The following is a 14,038-nucleotide window of genomic DNA, read 5'->3' as shown; positions in this document are numbered from 1 at the left end:
CCTTCAAAATATATTTCAAATAAGTCCGCCTCATCACTTGAGGTCAGGAGTTCAAGACCAGCCTGGCCAACATGGAGAAACTCCATCTCTACAAAAATATAAAAATTAGCCTGGCATGGTGGCGTGCACCTGCAATCCCAGCTTCACAGCTCCTACCTTAAATAAAGACCTAACATCTCAAGTCTGTGCAAATACATAGTCTCTTAACTAGTCTTCCTGCTTGACCCCCTATAGACTGTCTTCTTTATATAGCAGCTACAGTTTTCCATTAGAAACAGATCAGGGGCTGGGCATGGTGGCTCACACCTGTAATCCCAGCACTTTGGGGGAGCTGAGGCAGGAGGTCGCTTGAGCCCAAGAGTTTGAGACCAGCCTGGGCGATATAGTGAGATCCCATCTCTACACACAAAAAATGTAAAAATTAGCCCGGTGTGGTGGTGTACGCCTGTAGTCCCAGCTACTTGGGACTGAGGTGGAAGGACTGCTTGAGCCTCGGAGGTCAAGGCTGCAACAGTGAGTTCTGATGGCACCACTGCACTCCAGTCTGGGTGACAGAACAAGACCCTGTCTCAAAAACAAACAACAACAAAAAACCCAGATCACATCACACACCCCAATCCCAGCTTAAAGTCTGCCTCTGGCTTCCCAAAGTGCTTACAATAGCACTGAAACACAGTGTTCATAGGCCCAAAAGCCCTGAGTGGTCTGGGCCTCACTCCCCCTCCAGTCTCAGGGTGGCATCTTTCTCTCTCTCCACCCTCTGGCTATACCACCTCTTTTCTGCTCCTTAAACACATCAAGGTTGTGTCTGCCTCTGGGTGTGTGTACTTGCTGTTTACTTCTGTCTAAGATCTTCTCCAGAATGCTCAGCTCTCTTCTCATCCTTTCAGCTCAGCTCAGATGTCACCTCCTCAGAGAGGTTTTCCAGACTATCCTAACTGAAGTATCATTTCAACCCTCCATATCCAACCAGAGCCCTGTGTCACAATTGGTAAGACTTTGATTTGTTTTAGCTTATTTTTTATTTCATCTTTTCCCACTGTAGTGTGAATTCCACAGGCTATCTTGTTCACCTTTCCATTACCAAACTCAAGTACAATGCCCAGCTTATTGCTAGAGCTTAATGATTGTTGAAAGAATAGAAAGACATTCCAGCTACTGCTGAACTATTTCGTCTTAACAAAGATATCCCATAGTCAATTAGTTTTACTGTGGACACGGCAGGTTCTGTAAGTAAGAGAAACACGCAGCCTTGGAACCAAGAGAACCCCGAATCTCACAAAAAAACACTTAAAAGCCAAGACAATGGATGTTCCAAGGGCCCCTTCAACATCTCTTATGTTGCAATGTATGAGTGCACCCTTCTTACTATTAGCTCCCCTTTATGACTGAGCCTATTTGTTCAGGAAAAGCGTCCACTGTCAATAGTGCCAATCTTGACTTCATTATTAAATAAAGGAAGATGGCGTATATAAGGAGACTACCCCATGCCTATGATTTAGTGCTTTAAGAACTTGGGGAAAAAGACAATAGGTAGCCCTGTAAGATTCTAATACTTTAGATTAAAATGCTTTCCCACATATCCACTTTTGAAGCTAGCTACATGATCATGAGGTTGGGGCTGAGGAAAAGGGCTTTTTTTCCCTTGGATCTTTGGTTGCAAGACTGTTGAAATGAGTACACACCAACAAGAAGATACAGTAGAAGTTCTGTGGATCTTATACCTATATGCAATACACACAGATGTGGTGTGGGCAGGGAGTTAGAGAGAGAAAGTGGTGAGCTAGCAGCATGAGTGGTGGAGAGACAGACATGAAGTTGAACTCTTGGATCTACCCCTTCCTAGCTGTATGACTATGGGCAAGTTTCCCTTCATTCTCTAAACCTATTTACTCTTCTATCAAATGGGTATAGAATTTATGTCTTCCAGAGTTACAGTTGAGGATGAGTAATATACAAGTGCCCAGCCAGTGCCTGGCATAGATAAATGGCACTCAACAAATGTTAGCAGTTATTGCCATCAATCAGAGATGCTGTGAAGGGGAGAGGACGACTTTGTGTTTGTCTATGTGTGTGTAGGTATCTTGGGGATAGTCAAGTGTGAAACAGATAAAACAAGGAAGATAAAATATGCCTCTGTGTTCCAGTGGAATTTTTCACATCCTAAGTTTGTTAAGAAGCCATCATTGCATAAACCCCTCCTCGTGCTCCTCTATTCAGTCCCAATAAATCTATCAGGGAGGAAGCACATCTCCCCTCAGAGACAGTGTGTTTGTACCGTCCTCCAGTTCCTTTGTAATTTACCTACCTGGGAATGCTCAGAAAGATATATCATAAACACAGCATGAAAAGGTGCAGAATAGTACCCTCAGCATTTTAATGTGTGAACCACAAAAATCAGGACATTCTCATTACATTACTTTTTGTTTATAGGCTTTATTTCCAAGTTAAAATTGATGCTTAGAAATATGTTTCCAACCTAACCTATGATAGAGAACCAGGAAATTATGAGATCACACAAATCTTCAAAGAAAATCAGGGTGGGTCTAGATGTCATCAAGAAAGAAACTGTTAAATATCCACTGAGCAAAACACAAGCCCCCAAGAAAATTACAGTCTATGCCACACCAAAAGAAAATGCCTGTATTTTTAGTTTTTAAGTTAATAATAGAGAGCGCAAAAATCACATTACAACTGTCTAATAAGGAATGGATCAGTGTCCAGCAAAAATAATTAAAAAGTCAGTTCGATAAGCTGAGAGGGTAGCATCCTAAATGAAGTTTTTTGTTGTTGTTGTTGTAACACTGTTTTAACATTTGTGCAACAAATAATTGAACAGGGTCTTTTTTTTTTTTCTTTTTAGAGAATCCAAAGGAATACGTAAGAAAGACAAACTCTTAATCAAATAAGGAAGAGGCAATTTCACAGAATATTGCTACTGTTCTCTGAAAACAGGAAGAGCACAGACGTGTAGAGAAGTAAAACCAAATCAAACAAACCGCATGCACAGGGCTTCACTGATCATGCCTGAGTGCATGTTACATTCTCTCTAAAAGCCCCTCCGGTCTTCATTTCTGACATCAGGTTCTAAAGTCGGAACACTATGGTTCCATTTTGCCATTAGACACACCGATATGGAGTTCCCACTGGGGGAACAGTGCCAGGCATTCAACACCCTGACTGATAAGCAATATATTCAGAAGTCAATCCAAGTCTTCAAGCTGATCCCCTTCCTGGTGGCCCAGACCATGTCAACTCTTCTGTGCATTTGTTGCCTCCTTTACCCTTTGGGACTAGGGGAGGAATGAGATGGGTGAGTGGGCAGTGAGGGTATGGAGACTGGAAAGAAAAAAAAAATGTGTACTTTAAAATTCGGAAATAAAAGGTAGTGTCTAAAAACTCAGCAATCTTCTGGGAAGATTTCATGCATTTCTTACAATTTCCCCTGTCCCTGCACCCCCAGCAAACCTGCTGGCGGTGAAGGTCCGGGAATTTACACAAAGGGATGCGGAGTTACCACAAGCCCTGGAGAGGTGAACTTTCACCCACTTAAACAGAAAAGAAAAGCCCGGAGTTCCTCTCAGAGCCTTGGGCTAACCTCCATCCATTGTTAGACGGTGGAGCCCCAGAGGGGAGTAAGGCCATGGCGCCCCCCAGCCCGGCATTTCCACCAGCTCTACAGTGAATGAGCAGCGGCCAGCCTTCCGGTGGCGCCTCCACGGTTCCTCCTCCTCGTTTCCGAACACCGGCGCCTCCACAGCAGGTCTCGCCACCCGAAAGCTAACATGCCCCTTCGCAGAGCCCAAAATAGCACCGCCCTGGGACGCTCAGCTGGAGAACCAGCAGGGCCCCTACACGGCCAGGCAGGGCTAGGCTGGCGGAGCGTGCCTCAGTTTCCCTGTTCCTAGGGCCGTTCACAGACAAAGCACCCAAAATGCCTAGCACCCCGCTTTACGACAAATCTCTCCGCAGGGCGCCACCCGGTTCCGCGCGCCCCGGGAGACCCCCCACCCTGGAGGTAAAGGGATGGAGGCCAAAGCCAAGTCGGAGGACTCGGGGGCGGCGCCCGGGGCTGGGGTTCGGGTTCCCAGAGAGAGCCAGAGCCCACCCTGTATGGGGATCGGGAGGGTGAGCCCCAGGAGCAAAGGGATCCCCAGGAAGGAGGACAGGCTTGGGGTCCCAGGTCCGGGAATCCATCCGAGGTCCGCAGGTTGCGAGGGGAGACCCGGGTCAGGCAGGAGCTCCCATCCTCGGAGGAAGGGGATCGCCCAGGGACAGCAGGCTGGGGAATCCCCCGGGAGCTGATCCCGGGCCAAGGTGCTGGATCCACCCAGGATGGATCCAGGTGAGGAGCGGGGAGCCGTGCGCTTAACGGCGGGACTTGGGGACCCGCTCCCGACACGGGCAGCGGGACCGGGACGCCATCCCTCTCACCGCTGGAATCGATTCTTGAACCGCATTGATCCTCTGCTCCTCTTCGGGGGCCAGGAGCTCCGTCTCGTCAGCACCGGCGGCCGGGCGCGCGGCCCTCATGGGCTTGGGCTGCTCCGGAGGCCGCCTGCGTGTCCAGCGGAACCCTTCGGCCGGGTAGGGTCGGAGTGGGCCAGGCCGGGGGTCGGGACAGGGCTGGGGCCAGACCGGGCGGCTGGGGGCGGGAGGGAGGCCGCTTCAACGGCCCCGACGCCTCCCGCCTCCCGCCTCCCGCCTCCCCGGCTCCTCCGCCCCGGGGCTCCTGCGCCCCGCCCCGGAGCACGGCTCCGCCCCCGCCGGCTCTGTTCGCCTGCGTGCACCCGCGGTCGCCGGCGCGTCAGCGCGCCTGTCAGCCAATCGGCACCCCGAGCGGCGCGGCGGCTACGCTGCCATTCATTCCCGCTGGGGTCGGGCGGCGGGGCGGAGCCTCGCGGGGGAGGGGCGGGGCGAGGGGAAGGGGAGGAGCGCGGGAACGCGGCACCCTTCTTTAAGAGACAAGCGGGAGAAGAGACCGAGGGGAGCGAGAGAAGTGGTGAAGGAGGAGATGGACCAGGAAATCTTAAAAGCATTGTGAAGAAAATAGCAGCAAACAAGCAGGCCTACCTCATTCATTTTTTCTTCATGATTCATTTCTCCATCCCTCCATTCATTTATTCCTTCATCATTTTGAGGGCCAGCTCCCGCGAGGCTATTGTGAGAGGATCCAGGGCCGAATGAAAAACCTGTCCTTGTCTGACCCATGAGGGAGTTGAGGTCTCTGAGCCGTGTTCTAACTCCGAGATTCAGTGAGATCCACGAACGGAGGAATCCTCTGCAAGGATCCCTTTATGTTATCCTCCAGTTTACTTTTTATTTTATTTTATTTTTATCCAAGCAGCTTTCAAATAAACGAGTAGACTTGAATCAGGGTCCTGTCGCTAAACCTTCTAAACTCAGAGGGCCTCCTGGAAGAGAGGTTCAAATAAAAATAAATGAATGGGCCAGGTGCGGTGGCTCATGCCTGTAATCCCAGCACTTTGGGAAGTCAAGGTGGGCGGATCACCTGAGGTCAGTAGTTCGAAACCAGCCTGGCCAACATGGTGAAACCCCGTCTCTACTAAAAATACAAAAATCAGCCGGGCATGGTGGCGGGCGCCTGTAATCCCAGCTACTCGGGGGGCTGAGATGGGAGAATCGCTTGAACTTGGGAGGCAGAGGTTGCAGTGAACCGAGATTGCGCCACTGCGTTCCAGCCTGGGTGATGGAGTGAGACTTTGACACACACACACACACACACACACACACACACACACACACTGAATGGGTGATTTGCCGAGCCTTTCCAGGATCACCCATGGAAGTTAAATGTGTTCGCTTCCAGATATCCTGTCCATATCCGGCCCCCAGCCCACAAGCTAGAGACTCTGGAGGGGCATGAGGCCAGCCTGCTAGGAGTGCTAAGTCGTCCTACAGTGATGCATTGGAAAGCCGGGGAATTCTGTCACCCATAATTCCAGTTCCCTTTCCTTGAACCTTCCAGAGAGGTGCTTTCCATGCTTACTGCATTAATCTTCCCAAGAACTCCTCTGGATGGGCATTATCCAGCTCATTTAACAGATGAGGCTGAGGCTCACAGTGGTCAATAGACTTGCCAAAGGCAAAAACTAAGGCTCCTACCTACCTTTCTCTAACATTAAAGACCCAGCTCCTTTCAGTAGTGGGACTGTCTCTCCCTGTTTTAAAGCAATACACTTCTCTAAAACAAAACAAACAAAACAAAACTTAGTCCACCCGTACCCTCAACACTAAATCAGGAAAATGAGCCTGAAAATGAGCCTGGAAGTAAGTCTACTTCTTATCAGCTATGTTGGGCCACTGGGCTAAGCCATCAGTGCGAGAGGTGAAGGTAACAAAGGAGACAGCTAATAAAGATAGATGAAAAATAGCCTTGTGAAATAACATAAGAAGGGTTAAAAAAAAAAAAAAAAAAAAAAAAAACAAGGAAGCTCAATTGTAACAGATGTACCACACTGTTGGGGGATGTTGATAACGGGAGAGGCTATGTATGTATGGGAAATCCCTGTACTTTACTCTCAATTTTTGAGTGATCCTAAAACTTCTCTGGAAAAAAATAGTCTTTTGGTTTTTTTTTTTAAAAGGGGGCCAGGCACGGTGGTTTGCGCCTGTAATCCCAGCACTTTGGGAGATCTAGGTGGGAGGATCGCTTGAAGCCTGGAGATTGAAACTAGCCTGAGCACCCAAGCAAGAGTCCATCTCTAACAACAACAACAACAAAATTAGCCAGGTGTTGTGGCAGGCACCTGTAGTCCCAGTTACTTGGGAGGTTGAGGTGGGAGGATGACTTGAAACTGGGCCGCAGAGTGAGATCCTGTCAAAAAAAATTAAAAAGGCAGGCAGGCAGGCAGGCAGGAAGGAAGGAAGGAAAGAAGGAAGGAAGGAAGGAAGGAAGGCAGCAAGGAAGGAAGGCAGCAAGGAAGGAAGGCAGGCAGACAGAAAGGCAGGGAGGCAGGCAGTGCTGATACATGTTACAACATGGATGAACCTTGAAAACATTATGTTAAATGAAAGAAACCAGTCAAAAAGAACTGCAGATTGTACAATTCCATTCATACAAAATTCCATTAGTATGTCCCAGAATAGGCAAATCTTTAAAATAGATTAGTGGTTGCCTAGGGCAGGGGAATGGGAGGGGATTGAGAAGTGATGGCTAAGAGGTGTAATGGTCTTTGGGGTCTAATGAAAATGTTCTCAAATTGTGATAATGGAAGTACAATTCTGTGAATATATAAAAGCCATTGAACCATACACTTTAAGTGGGTACATTGTATGGCATAGGAATTCTATCTTAATAAAGCTGTTAAAAGATTTTGAAAAATTTTACTTTCTGTAAAAAGGTCGAAATAAAAATATCTGGAGCACAGAGATTGTCTTATTCATGTTTGTATTTCCTGGAGACTTTTAACAGAAACTCACACGCAGTAGGTCCCCAATAAACAGTTAGTTAATGAACTTAATTAAAAAATAACTGAAAACAACAACAGCACAATGAGCCAACAGATGCCAGATCACATCTTTGTGGTTTTTTTTGTTTGTTTTTTGTTTTTTTTTTTTGAGATGGAGTCTGGGCTGGCCCTGTCACCCAGGCTGGAGTGCAGTGGCCCGATCTTGGCTCACTGCAAGCTCCGCCTCCCAGGTTCATGCTGTTCTCCAGCCTCCAGAGTAGCTCGGACTACAGGCGCCCGGCACCATGCCTGGCTAATTTTTTTTTGTATTTTTAGTAGAGACAGGATTTCACTGTGTTAGCTAGGATGGTCTCGATCTCCTGACCTCGTGATCCACCCACCTCTGCCTCCCACAGTGCTGGGATTACAGGCTTGAGCCACTGCACTTGGCCTAGATCACATCTTATTAGTGACGTAGGAGTGTGCAGAGATAAGAAGTGAACTGAGTATGACGAGCATAATGAGGAAGGGGTGCCAGAAAGAAGGAAGTCTGCAGATGGATTTTGATTGAGATGCTGGCTGGGTATCACTTAGCACAACCTTTCCCACTGGGAGAATAGCTTGAACAAGGAAGAGAAGTGGTTGGTATGAGGAAAACTTTTGAGAGGCTACCTAGGTTTGGAAACAACAATGACAATGATATTTACCCAAGGAAAAGAAATGAATGAGATGAAAGTCAGATTAAATCAGATGAAATAAAAACACATTGACCTACAGTGATATCTCTTCCACAGAAATGCTGGACTATCAACTAACGGCGACTTAAACAAATCTGATCACAATTTTAAATTAACCTCACCTTTCCTGAAACCTACCCCCTCAAGGTAAAAGCAAGCCACAAGCGATAAAAATAAAATGCAAGAAACAGCTTTAAATGAATCATGGAAACACCTGCCACATTTTTTTAGTGAGGTGTTTAGTGAATCTGTTTCTGAGGAGCAATCCCAAGTGTGATTGCAGCAAAGAGGTACTCAGTTTGATTTACAGATTAGTGTTGTGAGAGCTGAAGACAATGGAAAATGTTTTGCATTAGCAGGATGTGACATTTTTGTTGAGCTCGGAATTATAGTTCTTCTTTCTGCAAAACTGCAGATGTATATTTGCATGGGCATCGCCTGTGCCTATAAGAAGGAATTTGTGATAGAGCTAACTCCAGGTGCAATAGAACAGATGCCAGAGGAAACTTTTAGGAGAGCAAACACCTGCTCTGCTCATGAAGGGATACAGAGTTCCTGGATACGATGCCGTTCATACAAGGAAGCACCTGGGACCTGCGCCCCTAGCTCCGATCATCCAATCCGAAAGCAGCAGCTTTTCTCCAAACTTTTACTCCAGACACCTCCGGAAGGCTTGACTGAACTTCCAATCTCATCCTGTGTTCTGTAACTGGCTTTCAATCTGTTTGTTGTTGTTGTTGTTGCTGTTTTTTATTTACAAATATGACTGAATAAAGCAAGTTTTAAAATGAAGATGCTCCCAGTCTTTCCTTCTTTTCCAAGAAGAAGAATGTTGTCTTTTCCTACTCGGTTTTCTGCCCACAATCACTGACCTTTGAGTAGTGCTTGGTCTATCATGCCCCATTCCTAGACTTGCTTGATAAAAACAACTGGATAAAGCAATGGGAAGAAAAAAAGATCTACAGAAAAAGCGAAGGACTTAGGTAGATGGACTATATTTATCACCCAGATAAAGATGAATAAGAAAAAAATTCCATACTCTGGGAGATATTGGTCAAGATGTTTTGAGAGGTGGGTTGGGATTTAGCAAAATAAGAGGATTCACAGGATTGTGAGACATAAGAAGAAGAAGAATAGGAAAGGGGTTGGGAAAAGTGTTACTAACAATATGAGTTGGATACTCTCATATTTTCCAAGAAGTAGTTTCGGGTCCTTTTTAAAAATTATTTGTGGCTCTTTGGTTGTATTTATTTGAAAGCTACTTCTTTTAGCAACTGGACTACATGGAAGGAGGATGTACTATGTTTGCACAGATAAACTTTCTTTTTTTTAACTTTAAGTTCTGGGACACAGGTGTAGAACATGCAGGTTTGTTTCATAGATATACATGTGTCATGGTGATTTGCTGCACCCATCAACCCATCATCTAGGTTTTAAGCCCCACATGCATTAGGTATTTGTCCTAATATTCTCCCTCCCCTTGCCCCGCACCCCCCGCAGATTAAATTTTTGAATGCCTAACATGGTTCTAGAAATTTTGCAGTGATTATCTCATTTTATCCTTAAAACTATCCTGTGAGATAGATAATATCGTGTCTGTTTTATAGATGAAGAAGTGAAAGCTTAGAGAGGTTTTGCAAATAATATAAATGTGTATTAGTGAAAAAGTCAAGATTTGAGCCCAGGTTTTCTGACTCCAAGCTCAAGGCTTTTTCCACCCGTGCCTTGTCACAGTAGATGACTATGTGTCATTCCTCACTGCATGAAGCAGTGTTCTATTCTCATTGCACATGTCATTCCTCACTGCATGAAGCAGTGTTCTATTCTCATTGCACAATCAATAAATGACATTCTGTTGGCTGTTGTGGCTGTTTTCCCTCAAAAAAGAGCATTTGAATGTAAGACACTGACTGCCTCATGACATATTCTGCTTAGGACTGAGGGTCAGGATTGCCTCCGCACTTTCTTCAAACAGAGGTTTGAGAGGTGATAAGAATAAGGATGGGAATGCCAATGAACGCAAGGAAGACCTCAAAAGACCAACATAAAGCAAAAATTGATGGCAGTGGTTCTCACAACGTGGTGCAGAGGCCACAAGACACATTAGGTAGGGACTTTCCTATTGGTCTGTGTGAAACTCATGTCTGTGCTTTTGATTTGGCCACAGAGAATAAAGAATCATATTTAACACAATGTAGATGCCCCTTATTTGGGCTCACTTAGCCACTTATCTTGATGTTTCTTTCTTTCTTAGGTAAGGGCAGTAAGAAGCCAGTGGGAATAGTTAGCCTGTGAGTTCTTTCATTCTGCCAAAGTCAACCGTGAACAGAAAAGATTTGAGATTCTTAGTGTCTTTGTGTGGTCTCAGTTATTCTATGTGTTCATGGTAAATAAGAGGTGGTGGTAAAGATGAAATGTAATTTCTCTTGAAGTGAGAAAAGCAGAGTATGTTGGTGGAAATGCCCATGATGATTTCTAAACTCGCACACACTGAAAGATGCTGCTCTGAAACCTCACCAGGTGCTGTAGAGGGTCCAGGTAGACATCATCACTCATTTGCAATCTAAATACAGCTGAGCCTCCTTGGGCAAGTCCTAGCACCTGCCTTAATGATTCTGGAAGAATCACATATTTAAATGAGTCTCTAAAACAAGGGTCCCCAACCGCCGGGCTGCGGACCGGTACCAGTCCGTGGCCTGTTAGGGATCAGGCTGTACAACAGAGAGTGAGCTGTGGGCGAGTAAGCATTACTGCCTAAGCTCTGCCTCCTGTCAGATCAGCGGTGGTATTAGATTCTCATAGGAGCATGAACCTTATTGTGAACTGCACACACGAGGACATTAGAGTCTCACAGGAGCACAAACTCTATTGTGAACTGAACATGCAAAAGGCCTAGGTTGCCCACTCCTTATGAGAATCTAATGCCTGATGATCTGAGGTAGAACAGTTTTATCCTGAAACCATCCCCGCCTCCCGGTCTGTGGAAAAATTGTCTTCTACAAAACCAGTTCTGTCCCTGGTGCCAAAAAGGTTGGGGACTGTGGCTATAAAAGCACAGACAAGTAATGTCAATTGTTACTAAAGTTTCTTGTGAATATGGAGAAGGGAAATGCATTGCACATAACTCTTAAACATCTCTGTATCTCTCTAGTTCTGTCATATGGCAGCTGCCATATCTCTTTCTCCCAAACAACCGCATGTTTCTATCCAGCATTTCTTCCCCATGCCAGTGGGAGAAATCCTCCACCTCCAGAAGGTCTGTAAGAAGAATAAATCTCTATCTCGTTTATACCACTCTTACTTGGGGCTTTTGTTATACACAGTTTAGCCTAACAAATACTGTGAGGGATGCTGGAAGTAGAGTAATCATTTTAAAACAAGAGTATAGTCTGGGCACAGTGGCTCACGCCTATAATCCCAGCACTTTGGGAGACTGAGGCAGGTGGATCACCTGTGGTCAAGAGTTCCAGACCAGCCTGGCCAACCTGGTGAAACCCCGTCTCTACTGAAAATACAAAAAAATTAACCAGGTGTGGTGGCCCATGTCTATAATCGCAGCTACTAGGGAGACTGAGGCGGAAGAATTGCTTGAATCTGGGAGGCAAGGTTGCAGAGAGCCGAGATTGCACCACTGCACTCCAGCCTGAGTAACAAGAGTGAAAACTCCATCTCAAAATAAAACAAACAAACAAAAAACAAAATAAAACAAAAAAACCAAGAGTATAATCATCCAGGCAAGCAGTAATGAAGGCCAGAACCAAGGCAACATCAATGGAGTGGAAAAAAAGAGGATAATCTGAGAAAGATGAAGAAGTTATTTCTTTCTTTTGTTTTCTTTTCTCTCTCTTTCTTTCTTTCTTTCTTTCTTTCTTTCTTTCTTTCTTTCTTTCTTTCTTTCTTTCTCTTTCTTTCTTTCTTTCTCTCTCTCTCTCTCTCTCTCTCTCTCTCTCTCTCTCTCTCTTTCTATATGTATATTTTTAGACAGAGTCTCACTCTGTCACCCAGGCTGGAGTACAGTGGCTCGATCTCAGCTCAATGGAAGCTTCGCCTCCCGGGTTCACGCTGTTCTCCTGCCTCACCCTCCCAAGTAGTTGGGACTACAGGCGCCTGCCACCACGCCCAGCTAATTTTTTTTGTGTTTTTAGTAGAGATGGGGTTGCATCATGTTAGCCAGGATGGTCTTGATCTCCTGACCTCGTGATCTGCCCATCTTGGCCTCCCAAAGTGCTGGGGTTACAGGCGTGAGCCACCACGCCTGGCCAAGAAGTTCTTCATACAAAGCCTAAATCTGTGAAAACTCTTTAGAGCCAAGGAGGGATAAAATTCCAGCCATGACTGCTTCTGTGTGCATTGCATTAAATTCACAATTTAGCACCATTTAAAAATAGAAATCTAATGAGTAAAGAGAAACAAAAATAGGACACACACTCTTCCCCAGATCCAGCTCAGATTTGCTGCAATACAGATATAATTAAATCAGTGTAGTACCTTCACCTATTCAGAAACTGAGGGATCTTTTTATTTTGGACCAAATGAAGGGAGGGCAAGCTGAAAGCTAACATACAAATTCTAGAATAAAGACGTGTACTTTGAGTCCATAGGTCACCAACTTCGTGTCAACAAAAATGGTGACAATGACAAGTCTTAAGAGATGCCTTAATGAAGAAATAAGATTCATTTTAAGCTGCAGCACCATCATTGCTTACCAGCAATTTGCAAAGATTCATAATATTTTAAGCAAATGGTGGGGCATAGTAGCTCACACCTGAAATCCCAGCACTCTGGGAGGCCAAACCAAGAGGATCACTTGAGCCTAGGAGTTCCAGACCAGCCTGAGCAACATAGTGAGACCTCATCTCTACTAAAAATTTAAAAAATAGCCAGGCATGGTGGCACACACCTGTGATCTCAGCTACTTCAGAGGCTGAGGCAGGAGGATCATGTGGAACTGCAGTGGCCAACCTTTAATGAGAAGACAACCGCAAAGATGAAGTAAAGCTGATAGAGCAGAAATGTGCCTGCAATATTAGGGGCATGTTGGAGCCGCTGCATCTAGCTCAGCCTTTCCTTCAACATCAGAGTGAAAGAAAGAGAGCAAACTCGGCTGGGCGCGGTGGCTCATGCCTGTAATCCCAGCACTTTGGGAAGCCGAGGCAGGCAGATCACGAGGTCAGCAGATTGAGACCATCCTGGCTAACACAGTGAAACTTCGTCTTTACTAAAAACACAAAAAATTAGCCGGGCGTGGTGGCGGGTGCCTGTAGTCCCAGCTACTGGGAAGGCTGAGGCAGGAGAATGGGAGGTGGAGCTTGCAGTGAGCTGAGATCATGTGACTGCACTCCAACCTGGGCAACAGAGCCAAGACTCCGTTGCAAAAAAAAAAAGTTCCTAAGATACAGCTTGATCATGAGGGATTTTATAGTATTTTGAATGAATAAACAAACGATTAATTATTAAGCACAAGTTACTATGCCATGCACTTTTGAAGATGAGAACTGCAAAGAACTATTGGCTCATAAGAACTGCTCAGTCCTGCACTAAGACTTGACCGATGGTAGCATGGTTTCTAGCATGGAAGGCAGCATCGTTCAGAAAACCCTGCGCCTTTTTGAGTTCCTGTCAGGAAAATCTCAAGGCTGTCAGAAGCATTTGCTGTTTGTTCTCGTCAACACCTGACAATAGGCCCCTGACTTCCCTTTCCTAGCACATGAAATCAAAGTGGCTTACAATTCTAAGTCCTTTCTCTGTTGCTTTGAGATGTATATGTATCTCCTACAACTCAGGCGTATCTTTCTCAAGGACCTGAAAACTATTCCTTTAAGATATAATCAGGAAGAATAGGGCCTGGGAGTCTCAGTCTCTGTGGGAGGGTAGAATCCTGACTTCTGT

The 14,038-nt window shown here is 45.6% G+C and overlaps 1 protein-coding gene and 1 long non-coding RNA gene across 3 annotated transcripts in view; one reads left to right on the top strand and one right to left on the bottom strand.

Annotated features, from left to right (window-relative positions):
* The window catches only part of MMD (monocyte to macrophage differentiation associated), a 29,088-nt gene extending 24,345 nt beyond the window's left edge, over positions 1-4,743 (bottom strand). The window contains exon 1 of one of the 2 annotated variants that reach the window (XM_001103680.5): positions 4,435-4,743. In XM_001103680.5, the coding sequence (XP_001103680.1) occupies positions 4,435-4,460 (26 nt within the window). In that variant the 5' untranslated portion in view covers positions 4,461-4,743. 2 annotated transcript variants of the gene reach the window in all.
* Positions 889-2,895, top strand: LOC144335552 (uncharacterized). The gene is made up of 2 exons (XR_013406486.1): positions 889-991; positions 2,864-2,895. It is a non-coding gene; the product is annotated as an uncharacterized LOC144335552 (long non-coding RNA).
* Positions 4,744-14,038: the final 9,295 nt, after the last annotated feature.

The sequence above is a fragment of the Macaca mulatta genome, chromosome 16 (genome assembly GCF_049350105.2).
Source record: "Macaca mulatta isolate MMU2019108-1 chromosome 16, T2T-MMU8v2.0, whole genome shotgun sequence".
Lineage (NCBI taxonomy): Eukaryota > Metazoa > Chordata > Mammalia > Primates > Cercopithecidae > Macaca > Macaca mulatta.
This window is presented reverse-complemented; position numbering and strand designations above follow the sequence as displayed.